Below are 14,543 nucleotides of genomic sequence, written 5' to 3' on the forward strand. Positions count from 1 at the left end.
CAGCCAGGGTGGGCCCAAGCCCCTAGTTATTTAAAATTCCAAATACTTTTACAAACAGTGCAAGTAGCTCCCTCCCTTTCCCACTGTAGGAATATTCTGTGGAAATTTAGCCTCCAAAAAGGCTTCCCTTAGCTAACAGCCAAGGAGCTTGTTTCAGCTCTCTTTCTGAACGGGACCTAGAAGAGACCTTTTCATTGAGCCTAGAGAAGAGAGATCTTGGCTGCCAATAAAACTCAACAACATTCTTAGGAACTAGAGGACGTTTCCAAACTGATAGACCTCTAGATAGATCAATCAAGAAAAAAAAGAGGAAGGAAATAAATTACCTGTATCAGGAACGAAAGAGGGGACATCACTATTGACCCTTCAGACATTAAAAGGACAAGAAGGGGATATTATGAACAACTTTGTGTCAATAAATTTGACAACTCAGGAAAAATGGACAAATTCCTTGAAAGATACAAATTACAAAAACTGACCCGAGAAGAGGTAGAAAACTTGAACAGCCCTATATTAATTAAAGAAATTTAGTTCATAATTAAAAACCCCACAAGCCCATATTGCTTCACTAGTGAATTCTATCTAGCATTTAAGAAATAATACAAGTCCTACACAAACTCTTTGAGAACACAGAGGAGGGAACACTTCCAAACTCATTTTATGAGAGGCATGCCTGCTCATCAGACTGGTTCTTCTGTCAAAGCAACTCTGCAGTTTTCAGAGGGTTCTTAAACTGTTTCCAGCTAACCTAAATATAGTTTATGGAGCATCTGATATGTATTAGGAACTTCACATATATTCTTTTTTTTTCTTGGTGAGGAAGATTAACCCTGAGCTAACATCTGTGCCCATCTTGCTCTATTTTTTGTATGTGGGATGTCGCCACAGCATGGCTTGACAAGCAGCGCCTAGGTCTGTACCCGGGATCCGAACCTGCAAATCCTCGGCTGCTGAAGTAGAGTGTATGAACTTAACCACTACACCACTGAGCCAGGCCCAATTCTTTTATTAAAAAATTAATTATTTATTTATTTATTTTAAAATTTTTCCTTCTTCTCCCCAAAGCTCCCTAGTACATAGTTGTGTATTTTAGTTCTGGGTCCTTCTAGTTGTGGCATGTGGGATGCCACCTCAGCATGGCTTGATGAGCAGTGCCATGTCTGCACCCAGGATCTGAACTGGGGAAACCCTGGGCTGCTGAAGCAGAGCGTGTGAACCTAACCACTCAGCCATGGGGCTGGCCCCTCCAATTCTTTATTTCTGTTTTTACATACAGTTTCTGTGATGATTAGAAATAATGTAAGAATGTGAGAGTGGAAGGAGATTAGCTCAAATCCCTTCTCCCCCAGGGTTCCAACTCACTGATAAACATACACAGAGCTAACTGGCAATTGAGTGAGTGATTTATCACCCGAAGGCCCTGGTAATGCATGTTGGACAATGTAGCTTAGCCTTTAACAGTGAGACTCCTTACTACCTGCCTCATGAATTGAAGACAGATGCCCTTTAGCTACCAGGTCGCTCACAGCCACAGTAGGGAGGGTGAAAGGGAGAGATCCTAGAAATTGCTGGGCCTGCCAAAGGCTGCCTCTTTTGCTCACAGCCTTGAAGCTAGAGGAGCAAGAGTAATCCCCCACATTGCACAGGAGAGTTAAGACTACAAGTCAGCGTCAAGCCAATCTCCCCCTTCAGAGATCAAATGACCCCTCCTTACTGCCTCACCGTTGGGGGAGGAGGGGTGGAACATAGGTTCCCTCTTCAGGATGGATGCTTGAGAGCAGGAGGCTGTGTTTCTGCACACGCATTTACGCACTCACAGACGTGCAGAGTGTCCTCTGTGCTACGCTCCCTCTGGATTTTGGTTTTCCATACAAAAATGTATCCTTCTTCTGACTAATGTGTGGGGTTGCCAAAGTCACCTGAATCTGTATGTTAGTTGACACATAACAGGAGATGGTTTTATGGGTATGTAATGTTATTCTTTACCTAAATGGAGGACTTGGGAACTCCTCTTCAGATCAAATGAGTGATGAATAGTTTGATTTTTTAAATAACAAATTTTAATATATAATCAAGGTCATAGTTGTTTTAAAATGAACCAAATTATTGGTTGTGAAAGCCACTCTAATGGCTGAAAAACACTTTAGTTTTTGTAGAGACTTCTCTTTTCAGCCTCATTTTGTCAGAAGAAAAACAAATAACTGGCTTTACCAGTTACCAATTTAAGTTGTTTTAGAAATGCTAGTCTTTCAGGTTATCAGCTATTAATTTAGTCTCTCTCCTATTTAATTAGTCCTTATAAAGGCACTTAAGTAGTTGGTTGTTAAATGGTTGTCGTCATTGATTAAACCTGTTGTCAATTAAATGTGTACTAAATGTTTCCCCATTTAATTGCAGGTATGTAAACAGATATAGATATATGTATATTCAGACCCTTTGACCTGTGCACATATAGTTGTCATGCATACATGGGCCTGTTTTTTCTAACTTGGAAAAAATATTGGAATTAGCTTTGATTTTGTGCTACCACTCACAGTTTGCTTACAGGGCATTAGCAGGGGAAGAATTGACTTACAGAAACCTTCATTTTTGGTGAACTTCCTCCACCAAACACACACAGACACCACACATACGCACTCTAACATGTTAACATTTGTCAGTGGGGAATGGGAGAAGGAGTGGGAATGTCAGACTTAAAGTGGTCCAGCTAGGAATTGGAATGTCGGGTGGATTTTCATTCAAAGCGAACCTTCTCATCCTAATCTGTTTTAGGATTATATTCTTGAAGCTTTTACCAGGGCACGTCATCTTCTGTTGTCTCTTTTTGCCATTCTGTACTAGAGAGGGAAAAGTAAGGGAGACTCTGAACCAGTCATGGCCACGTGAACCAAACATGACTGTGAACCGTCATGGCCGAGTAGGAAGAGGACAAAAGATATAGAATTCCACCAGAATCTAGTACTAGGACTAGAGGGTCCTGTACTTTCTTCCCTAAAAGAATGTGATGGGAGTCAAGAAGGGCAGCTTGTGCAGTGGGAGGGCAATGCCCTGGGGTCAGAAGACCTGCTTTCCAGCTCTGGAGCTGCGCTTTGGTGGGCATGTGATTTTGGGCAGCTCGCATCACACCTTTGGGCTTTAGATCTCTCTCGTGTGAAGTGGTCCAAATAACACCTTCATGATGGGGTTGTTGTGAGAATTGGATGGGCTAATATATGTGAAAATACTTTGTAAACTACGAAATATACGGTTAAGTATATGAAGTGTAATACACAAGTAAATGGCATGTTATACCTTTTCAAGGTGCTGTAAAATTGCAGTTCATATCAGCAGATATGAATGGGGATGGGTAATTGTGTGTGTGTGTGTGTCTGTGTCATTTTAGAATATATTGTGAGTGTACTTTTAGTGGAAGATTTACATTCCAATTCTTTTGCTTTGGCTAATGTCATGAATATGAATTTACTTCATATTCAATGTATTCAAACTAACCAGAGGGATGGTCACCCAAAAGAAAGCTGAGCAGAAAGGGAAAGGTCAGCTGGGATTAAAATTTGTTCCTGGCTACTTCCCATGAGGTTCACTGGGCTCATGTCTCATCCTTGATGCACTCCTAGCCCTCCAGGTTTTAAGCCCTTGATGGAGCTTTTAAAGGCAGGTAGGCCCACAGTTGTTGATTTTTTTAAATCTATTTTTTCAAAACATTGGTATATAAATGCATTAACTTTAAAAAAAGGCTGAGAACAATGACTGATTTAAGAGGTAAACATAATGTGTCCGTAGTGTGTACAGGTAGCAGCACGTGGATTTGGTGACTGATGGTGTGACAAGCCCTTGAAAAATTCTCTTCTGAGCACGTGGCTTTGGGGCACTAGGCATTCCTTGACACCTTCTTCACAGCCTCAGAGAGGGGCAAGCACTGGGGAAGGCCGAAGCCTAGGCCTCTGATCCTCTGTCTGGAATGCAGGCCAGAGGACGCCCGCAGCCCTTTGTCTGGTCACACTTCATGGTGGCTGCTTGATCCGGGCGGAGTTCTTCTTCCTCTGCCCTGTCTTTCCCTGATGTTGCTCAGCTGGCACACTGGGCTCTCCTGCCTTTTTAATTTTTTAGATAAGATGTTTCTGGCCCCTGTTTAATTAGGGTGTTTTGGGGATTTTACTTGTCTATTTTTGTTAAGTAGTTCTGATTGTCCAATGAGAACAGTTTATGCCTTGAGGAGTATAAGAACCATGGCTCAGGGTCCCAAGAATAGGAATTTTCCCCATCAGAATACCCACAGACCTAACGACTTAGGAGAGGTAAATCCTTGTGTGTGTGTGTGTTTTTTAAGGTAACCAGTGAATATACAGAAGCAGTGAGAGGGCTGCGGTTTTGCCACCTCTTTCTGAATAGTTGTTAGCTCTTATATTGGTATAAATGTATCAACTTATATACATATACATAACTTATAAACATACATATAAACTTATAAACGTGCCCATCTTAAGTAGAACCACCTGTTTCTTGTTTCCCCACATCTATCTCTATTGTCCCTCCCAGGCTCCAAAGATTAATCGAGGTGAATGTCAGGAGACACGTCAGATCCCATGAGCAGATACTTAGGACACTCTGTTTTCTGATACTGAATTAAGCGGAAAGCTCCTTAGGTAACACTTTCATACTTTATTAGTTGCAAACTTATATCTTTAGTGATCTTCTCAAGCACCACCAGATCTGGAAGTGACTAGCTGAATCACTAGAGTGAAATAAATAAATCTATGAAAATGATTGGTCTACTTGCCCATGTGTGTGCACACACACGCACTCTTAACATAATTTAATATAATCAGCTGGAGTAGTTTTCTCTGAAATTTGCTAAGCCCCTGCTTGCTCGCTCAGTGATTGGCGGGACTAAGGAATTTTAAAACCATGATGTTCAAGGCTAAATAGTATTATTCAGGAGGAATTTCAGCTATTACTTGACGTAATGGGAGCAGTAAGTCTCACTTTGTAGAGAATTTTAACGTGTTTCTAATGCTCACTGGCAAAGATCACAATGTGATTCCTGCTTTTTTGTTTTATTCAGAGACACTTTTTCAGAAATCTTGGGTCTATTCTGGCCTATGCCTTCTTGGGGACTGCTGTTTCTTGCTTCATTATCGGGTAAGTGACTCTTTGTCATATAACCAAATTAACACACTTTCCAAAGAGATGAGATCCACATGGGTTCACAGGGTCCAGTATTTTTTCCTCAGCTTTATTTGGAGATAATTGACATATACCATTGTGTAAGTTTAGGGTGCACAATGTGTCGATTTGATACATTTATAAATTGCAAAATGATCACCACCATAGTATCAGCTGCCACCTCCATCCCGTCCCATAATGACCACGTCTTTGTTGTGGTGAGAACATTTAGGGTCTTCTCTCTAGGCAACAGTCAAGTATATGATCCAGTATCATTGGCTAGAATCACCATGCTGTACCTTAGATCTCTAGGACTTGTTCATCTTACAACTGGAAGTTTGCGCCCTTTGAGCACTATCTTCCCCTTTCCCCCACCCCCCAACTCCTGGCAGCCACCAGAGCCCAGTATTTTGATATTTGTGATGATGGCAGTTAAAATCTAGAGCTACATTGTCCAGTATGGTAGCTATTAGCTAGGTGGCTATTTAAATTGATTGTATGCATAAATAAATGGGGAGAAAAGTGACACATCTCCTGTGCAGATTTCCAAATAATTTGTATAGATATACTCCCCCTCAAGGAGATGGAGCTTAGCACTTTGATTGTGGGCTGTGCATAGTGACTTCCTTCCAAAGAGTACAGCGTGCACAGGGGGAAAACAGAGTAGCCTTACAGTGGAGAAACCTGACAAACGCTGCCTCAGCCACGTGATCCAGATTAACACCGCTAGTGGTAAATCGTGTTGATACTCCGAACCCGTGATATTTGTGATGTGAATGGCACTTTACCTTTATGTCTTCCTCCCAAAAACATGTTGCCTCAGGTTAATCATGAGAAAAAATCAGGCAAGTTCCAGTTGAGGGACATTCCACAAAATACCTGACCAGTACTCCTCAAAACTGCCAAGGACATCAAAAACAAGCAGTCTGAGAAACTGTCATAGCCAAGAGGAGACTAAAGAGACATGACAGCTAAATGTAATTTTACCCTGGATGAGACCCTGGAACAGGAAAACGGGCATTAGATAAAAAGTTAAGGAAATCTGAGTGAAGTATGGACTTCAGTTAAAAAAATTAGCTGGAAAGCTAGAGATAAAGGCAGGGGCCTTTTATGCCACCAAAAAAGGAGGAGCTTAGACTTTGTCCTTTAAGAGACAAGCCATTGAAGAGTGACAAGTTAGATAACTGGCACTGGTGACGATGGGAGGCAAGCTGGGGAAAAGGCTGCCAGGGAGAAGTCGACTGCCCGGGTCTCAGCTTGTGGTAGAAGGAAGTGGAGAGGAAGGTCTCGTTTCAGGAAATATATCAAAGATGAAAGAAGCCTTTGATAAGCAGCAAAGGGCAAATCAAATTGGTAGCATAGAGTTACTGTGAATTGAAATAGAACTGTTGAAGAGTCTGGAACAGTGCCTGGCGCACAGTAGGCAAGCATTAAGTTATAGCTCTTTATTCTCGAAAGGGTTCAATTCTGCAGATAGTTCTTGAGTTACTAACGTAGTCAATCTACTGTTCTAGGCGCCCAGGATACAAAGGTGAGCAGTGACATGGTCCTTACCATCAAGAATCTTATTATTATATTATTAGAGTCTTGGTTGTAGCGTACAGTGAGTTTATTCTGTGATTATTTTTTTGTTAAATTTATTCCTAAGTATTTTATTCTTTTGATGCAATTGTAAATGGGATTGTTTTCTTAATTTCTCTATTCGGTGGTTATTTTTGCTCCTCTAACGCCTACAGCTGCTGCCGCCACCACACACACACACACACACACACACACACACACTCACACTCACACACACACACACACTCACACACACTCTCACACACACACTCACACACTCACACTCACACACACACTCACACTCACATACACACACTCACACACACACACACACACTCACACACACACACACCCTTAGTAACAGGTACTAGGCCTTTTAACACTCCTCACCCAATATGTAAGCTGTCCTGTAGGAAATGTGCCCTGGCCCAGTTGAAATATTTAGCTTGGTGGTCCCTCTTGGGCCATGTCACATTCTGCACAGCAGAAAGAGGGCTATGATGGCCTGCCTGACCCATGCAGCGTGTGAGGCAAGATATGGTGACGGGTACACTGATATTATAATAGGATGTGTAGAGAGTTTTGCCTCTTTTACATTCTTTGAAATAATTCTTGGCAGAGAAGGTCGATCCCTCGGATCTTTGTGACCAACTCATTTTTTTTTTCTCTTCAGCTTCATCCAGTCCGCTCATTTCCATGACTTTAAAGTACTATCTTAGAATCCTGTGACTTTTGTCACAATTTATGACACGTGATGCAGGGTTCTTTCTCTTCTTTTCTTCTCTATTACCCAGTCATTTAAGATGCCTTAACTAATTGTTGCCAATTGAAGACCATACTTAATAGTTGTAAGTAAGCAGAACTTTTAAAAATGGAATGCTTAGATGTTTCAACAAGATGACATTAACTGCAAACTATCACTTGGTGCCAAAGACTTATTGCACATGTTCCTGGTAAGTGTCTACCCACAGCAGCTGCCTGGTGTTTGCACAAAACTCCCCTGCACTACAGTGTTCCAGTACCGCTCTGCCTGCACGTGTGCTCTGTTGCTTGATTAAGAGGGTTCTTTTCCTTCCTCCTTCTCACATAGTTTGCCTTGCCTTCTTGCAGAAATCTCATGTATGGTGTGGTGAAGCTCATGAAGATTGTGGGGCAGCTCTCAGATAAATTTTACTACACAGATTGTCTCTTTTTTGGAGCAATTATCTCTGCTACTGACCCAGGTATTTACATATCTGACTTTACCATCATGATATTCCATTATTCAAGTCTTACAAAGTTCAGAGCCATCACTAACTTTTGTTGCGATAGGGAGACTGTAGTGTTAACATGGGATCGTGGAGGAAGAGACCAGTAAGTGGCCTAACAAACTTAGAGAACTTTTCTCAAAAGGGCATACGTTTCCCTTTTACAATTATTATTGTTTATTGTGGTAAAAACGCATAACATAAAATTTCCCATCTTAACCATTTTTAAGTGTACACTTCAGCAGTGTTAAGTACATTCACATTGTTGTGCAACCGACCTTCAGAACTTTTTCATCGCTCAAAGCTGAAACTCTATACCCATTAGACAGTAACTCCCCATTTTTCCCTCCCCTCGGTCTCTGGAAACCACCATTCTACTTTCTGTTTCTTGAATTTCACTACCGTGGATACCTCATAAGTGGAATCATACAGTATTTGTCTTTTTGTGACTGACTTATTTCACGTAGCCTAATGTCCTCAAGGTCCATCCATGTTGTAGCATGTGTCAGAATTTCCTTCATTTTTAAGTCTGAATAATATTCCATTCTACGAATATGCCACATTTTGTTTCTCCGTCCATCTACCTGTGGATACTTGGGTTGCTTCCACTTGTATTTCCCTTTGTCTTTCATTTTGGAATGTCTAATTTGGTTATAATTTTTACACTTAGACTGTCTTCTTACTCAGTGTTGTTCTTTTGACTTCCTGTAGGAAACATATCATTTGGTTTAAAATAATACCTTTTCTTAGTGGAAATGCACACTGGTACCTGTAGTGAAGGTAATTTAATTTGTAATCTCCTTTTGTGCAATGTTCCTGTATAACTGCGCACTGTGACATGGTTCCTATTCATGAATCTCTTACCTTGTATTTTTCAAGTGTTAGTTGAACCAGTTCTTAAAAGTGGAATTATTATATGCCCCTCCTCCCCTGCAGCTCAAAAACAAACAAAAAAGCTCTTCTCTCCAAGTTGAGACCTATAATTAAATCAATTCACATAAACTAGTTACAGCTGTTCCTTCCTCTAATGTCAACTATTAAGAGTACATCTTAGGGAAAGAATTCATGGGGAAAGAGCTGATCCCGTCCTAATAGCGGAGATGGAAAGGTCTTCTCAAGGTCTCTGATGCCCTCCAACGTTCTGGGCAGTAATGATCTTAAAGATACTAAGATTCCCCCCAACTTCACCATGACTCTTGGGGGTCCTCTAGATCAGAGCTATCCCATAGACCTTTCTGTGATGATAGAAACGTTCTATAATCTCCCCAGTCCATCATGGTAGCCAGTAGCCACATGTAGCTGTTGAGCACTTGAAATGTGGGGTAGTGCGACCGAGGAACTGAATTTTAAATTTTATTTTATGTTAAGTTATTTAAATTTAAATAGCCACCTGTGGCTAGTGGCTACTACATTGGGTAGCACAGCTCTAGACAGTTGTGTGGTTGTGAAAAATCTCGATGTCCCCAAAATGATTGACCTCTCTTACCCCCATATTTTATTACAAACACTAAGTAAATTGATATTGAAGACTTGACTGTTTGAAGGAGCCTGGTTTGGGAAAAGAATGTGGGATGTGGAGTTGCAGACAGAGGTTTAAGTTCTAGCCTTGTTAGTCACTGACCAGGTGGCCTGGGCACACTTTGTCTCCTCCTCGTCAGTTTCCTCATTTATGAAGCAGGAACAATGGTACCTATTTCCTAGGGCTATTGTGAAGATTAAATGAAATAAGGCATGTTAAGCATTGAGCATAGCATCTGCTAGTTATGTTGGTCTCTATGCACATCTGACTTAGGCAGAGAGTTCTCTGTTTTCCCCATGTTTTTTAAAAATATATACCAAGTCATCACTTAACTCAAGCATGTTTCTAAAGAACACTCAGAAAAGTAACTTTATTGTTTTAATACTATGATGTCTGTGACTGTCTCCAAATGTGTGTCTGTTTGAGAAATAGATCCTTCATAAGTCTAAGAAAGGTGTTTAGTCTCTCCAAAAATATATTAGTAACTATACTTGCCTATAACTTTATTACTAATTTCTTACTAGTACCACCAACAAGCATTAGGGGAGGTTAGTGTAACAGAAAGATTACTGATATTGTTTTCTGAGCTGTTAGTGCTATATCATTTAGTTGGATAGAAAGGCTTATTTTTCCAGATTATCTTCGTAATTGTTTACTTCACTTTAATGTGTCTGTGCTGTGGCAGAAAATAATGGAAGGCATTACCATGGTATACCGTTTTTATTTGGACTGTGAATATTGGCACAGTAAAGGTTTTATATAAATGAAAGTTCTAGAAAATTGAAAGTTTAGACTTATTAAATATCAGGACATTAACTTTCACTGCTTTTTAATGGAAATCTTTCTGAAGTGTAGAATGTCTTTGTAAATTAAAAGTGTTTTACCAACTTCCTAAAAATCTGTTTGAAAACTTGGACCATAAAAGTGATAAAAACTTAAGTGCAGAGTAAGACCAAGTAGACTTCTTGTGCCTGGTGCATCAAACAGGAGTTCTGGTATTGGGATATGTAGTGGTGTTGACTGATAGGGAAGAATAAGTGTCCTTGTCCCTGATGATACTATGCTTAGCTCAAGACACCAGTCTTTGGTCTTCCCGTTGAAGGGGACACCATATGTGGGAGGTGGGGTAGGCTGCTCTGTGACCAGGAGCCCTCTCCGTTCTGTGGTTATGTGTCATGGGTGCCATATGCCATCTTTGTGGACTGTTACTTTAGATGGAGCAGGGAAGAACATGTAAGTTTGCAGCCTGTGGTGCGCTGTTAGGCAGCTACAGGAGAAAATGAGTGCTGTTCCTTCCTGTGAACCATCATGAAGTGATTCTTCTCGTGTTAATTCTGTCACTTTTGTATCCCTTGAGTCAATCAGACCTACTCACAGGTTTCAAAATCTGTGGCGTGTGTTGTCAGACAGTAATTCTCTAGTTGCGTCACCCAGGCTGGTCGGTCTTTCGCTTACCCTGTGAAACTCAGTTCAAATCAGCCACCTGCCTAGTTATTCTTTCCTTACTCCTTCAGCTACTTGCTCCCACAGCTCTCGAGTCAAGTCTATTCGTACATACTAACACTGGCCGCTTTGTATTGAGTGTTTGCAAGGGCTAAGTGCTCTTTAGTACACAGATGCAGTGTTCGAGAATAGTTAGTTGAATGAGCAAATTCAGGTTCTTGACTTTTCCTTCTTCCTATATCTGCTATTCTTTTATTTTTCCCGCCACTTTTAGATACCTGTGCCAGTGGTCTTCAGTCAGTTCATTGTCATTTCTCAGTTCATGTCCATTCGGAAACAGCTGTTGTGACCCTGCTCTCTGATTTCAAGGGTCCTGCTGTGGAAGGAGCAGTCTATTTACTCCCCACCTTTAGAAGCCACTCACCCAGCCTGTCACCAGCCCCTCATCATCTTCCGGTTGTCAGGACCAGTATTCCTCATCTTGGTCAGGCACAGGCCTGCTCAGGAGGGGCATGGCAGGGTTCCTGCCCTGCTTTATAAGGTGATAGGCAGGGAGAATGAGAAACTGAAATTCAGAGCAGCCAAATTCAGACTAGTGCTGTGTTAATTGTTATTACTATTAATTATGCAAGCTAGCTTTTATTGTCATGGATAAATGAGTTAACGTACATTATTTTTTTTACTATATAGCTGTAGTATTTTAGGAAAACAGTGTTTAAAAGTCAGAAGGGCTTTCAAAAATCATGTGGCTCAAACCTTCACTTCGCTAAATCTTCGGACTTTGCTGTGTGCCAAGTTCTCATAGCCAGTTGGATGGCTTCTGTTTGTCCCTCCAGATTTACTCGTCACCCTTCTCTACCCTCCTCTCAGTGCCAGGAGGCTGACTTGTATGGAAGATTTCAAAGATTCCGTTGCCTCTGGTTTCCCATTGGATTTGTCCACAGGGGAGCACCAGCGGGAGACTGTAAGGAGGGTGGAGATGGAGGGTCCCTGTGGGCTGACTGTGTCCCTTGATCGAAGGTCGCGGCTCCTGTTAGGCAACCCTCTGCACACAGCTCCTGGTTCTGGTTGTCACGCCTTCCGTGGGCCCTCTGAGCCTTGGCATGGTATAAAAGCTCCCTGTTTCCAGTGCAAGTACTGCCCTCTCCTTTGTGGTTTTCCTGTGCTCTGCCCACACTTCTATAAATAACCCTTTATTAAACACTCCTCAGATTGCTCAATTTGAGGGTGCCATCTGTTTCCTGCCAGGACCCTGACTGATAAAGTCCTGGTGCCCAGGTCTCCTGGGCTGCCAGCCCTGTGCTCTGTTCGTTGAGATTAGCCCCCACTAGTCTTGAGTCCCTGAGTGACTGAAGTGAACAGAGGCCTCCTGTGCCAACCCGCAGTGGACGTGTTGCATGAGTAACAGATAAAACTTCTCTTGGGTTCAACTTCTGAGATTTTAGGAATTTTGATACTGCAGCAGAAAGCAGCCCATCATACAGGGCCTGTTTTCTCATATCTAAATTGGGGGAATGACAGTGCTACCCACCTAGGGTTTTATGAGGACTAAATGAGATTGTAAAACGATTAGCAATGCCTGCTTCATGTTGAGTCCTTAATAATTATTGTTGTTTTTATTATCGTTGTTAGTTTTTCTTCAACATTGGGTTAAAAACAAGACAATTCTTTTGTCATATAATGATAAACTACTAGAGTAAAGGTTATGTATTAATTAGGGTTCTTCAGAGAAACAGAACAAATAGGAGGGGTGTGTGTGTGTGTGGAGAGAGAGAGAGAGAGAGATTGATTGATTGATTATAAGGAATTGGCACCTGAGATCATAGCGCTGAGCAGTCCCCAACTCTGTAGTCCAAAGGCTTGAGAACCAGGAAAGCCAGTGGCGTAGCTCCAGTTCAGGTCGAAAGGCGGGAGGAGACTGACTGCCAGCTCAAAGACAGGCAGGCCGAGAGGGAATTCTGCCTTCCTCTGCCCTTTTGTTCTGCTCAGGCCTCCAGTGGGTTGGATGAACCAACCCACGTTAGGGAGAGCAGTCTGCTTTACTCAGTCTGATTCAAGTGCTAATCTCATCCAGAACCTCACAGCTACGTCCAGAATAATGTCTAATGAAATATCTGGGCACCCCATGGCCCGGTGAAGTTGACACATAAAAACATCACAGGTTCTTTGTAAGGAGCCCCAAATCTTGTTCATGTAATAATCCAGAAAATAAGAACTTTCTTTTAACCTAATCCTGAAGATTTTTCCTGTTGTGTGACCTGATGAACTGTATTTAAGGGTGGAGGAAAGCGGTTGATTTTGTGTCATGAAGATGACATGTCCTTTAGGAACCATAGCTGCTGGCAGTGCCCCCGTTGATGTCTGGTTAGTGTCTGAATGCACAGAGTAGTAATTTTAGGGCCTAAATTTGTGATTATCTGGAGCAGCCTCATGATATAGTTGACATTTTTCAAATCCAAATTATTCTTTGCTTATTCTCAATAAATGAATTAAACTTTTTGAAAAGGAAGGCATAATGAGAGCAGTGTAGTTTTGCAATCTCCCTTAATCGCTAACATAAACAGAGAAAGCAGGACAGCAAAAGAAAAAGACACAGAGACACAACTAGCCGATAGAGCATCCCCGTGAATGCCCACATATCGACTGGCGGAGTCAAACCGGCAGCAGCACTGCGACTTTGGAGAGGAACAGCAGCCGGGCGGGAGGAAGCGGAGCAGGGAAGAGGCAGCTGCTCATCACTTTGACTGTCAGGGAGCCCAGAAACTTCCCACAAGTGTTCACACTCAAAAGGAGGGGTCCCCACTGGCAGTAAAGAACTTTGTTGGCACCTCAGATAACAACAGTTAAAGCTTGGGAGCGGGGGCTTTATGGGCTTCAATTTATGGGTGAGGGCCAGGAGACTGGAGGGGGTGTGAGGCTGCTGGAGTGAGCGGGGCCCTCAGGGCTCTCAGAAAATACTCAGCAAAGATCTCTCTGGAAGGACAGAGCCGCTCTCTAAAAATGAACTGCTAGGACCACAGACCCTGAGTGATGGGGCATTAAAGGAGAAAGATAACTCAGATACACATGGAGGAGGAGACCAAAGGAAGTGGATTTCAGAGAGTATTGGGGAGGTGGCTATACCCAGAGGCCGTATTTTTAATACTTCAATGTAAAACCAGAAGGGGGAGCCCTAGACCCACGAAACTGGGATAGCTGCTCTGGGCCTTCTCCCCACTACCCACCTCACTTAATGTGAGCAGCAGAAATGGATTGAAGTTGAGCTTCATGCAAACATATTGTAAGGAAAAATGAGGGTAACCCCTATGAATAGTAAAGTTACAAATAGTAAAGTCATATCAGAAAAATAGGGTCCCAATGAAACTTTATTACTGTTCCAGCAGAAGCTAAAGGAAATTAAGAAAATGATAGAAGTTATGAAAGAACTGTATAATCAGGATTGGAAAATTCAGAAATGAGAGGACCAAACAATAGGCATTATGAAAAGAGAGCCAACAGAAAGGAATGGAGGGGGAACCCATGGAGTAAGAGAGGTATAAAATATTTTTTAAAATAAATTTTAAAAATGGGCAAAACCAAATGATAGTGTCAGGGAATATGCATTGGATGAT

General features: G+C 41.8%; 1 protein-coding gene across 3 annotated transcripts in view; it reads left to right on the top strand.

Moving 5' to 3' along the window:
- SLC9A7 (solute carrier family 9 member A7) overlaps positions 1-14,543 on the top strand; it is a 150,649-nt gene that overhangs the window by 75,322 nt on the left and 60,784 nt on the right. For all 3 annotated transcript variants that reach the window (XM_014867610.3, XM_070502739.1, XM_044763415.2), the window contains exons 4-5: positions 5,063-5,139; positions 7,834-7,946. In XM_014867610.3, the coding sequence (XP_014723096.2) occupies positions 5,063-5,139; positions 7,834-7,946 (190 nt within the window). The remainder of the gene's footprint in view (positions 1-5,062; positions 5,140-7,833; positions 7,947-14,543) is intronic.

Source organism: Equus asinus, chromosome X, assembly GCF_041296235.1.
Source record: "Equus asinus isolate D_3611 breed Donkey chromosome X, EquAss-T2T_v2, whole genome shotgun sequence".
In the NCBI taxonomy this organism is placed as follows: domain Eukaryota; kingdom Metazoa; phylum Chordata; class Mammalia; order Perissodactyla; family Equidae; genus Equus; species Equus asinus.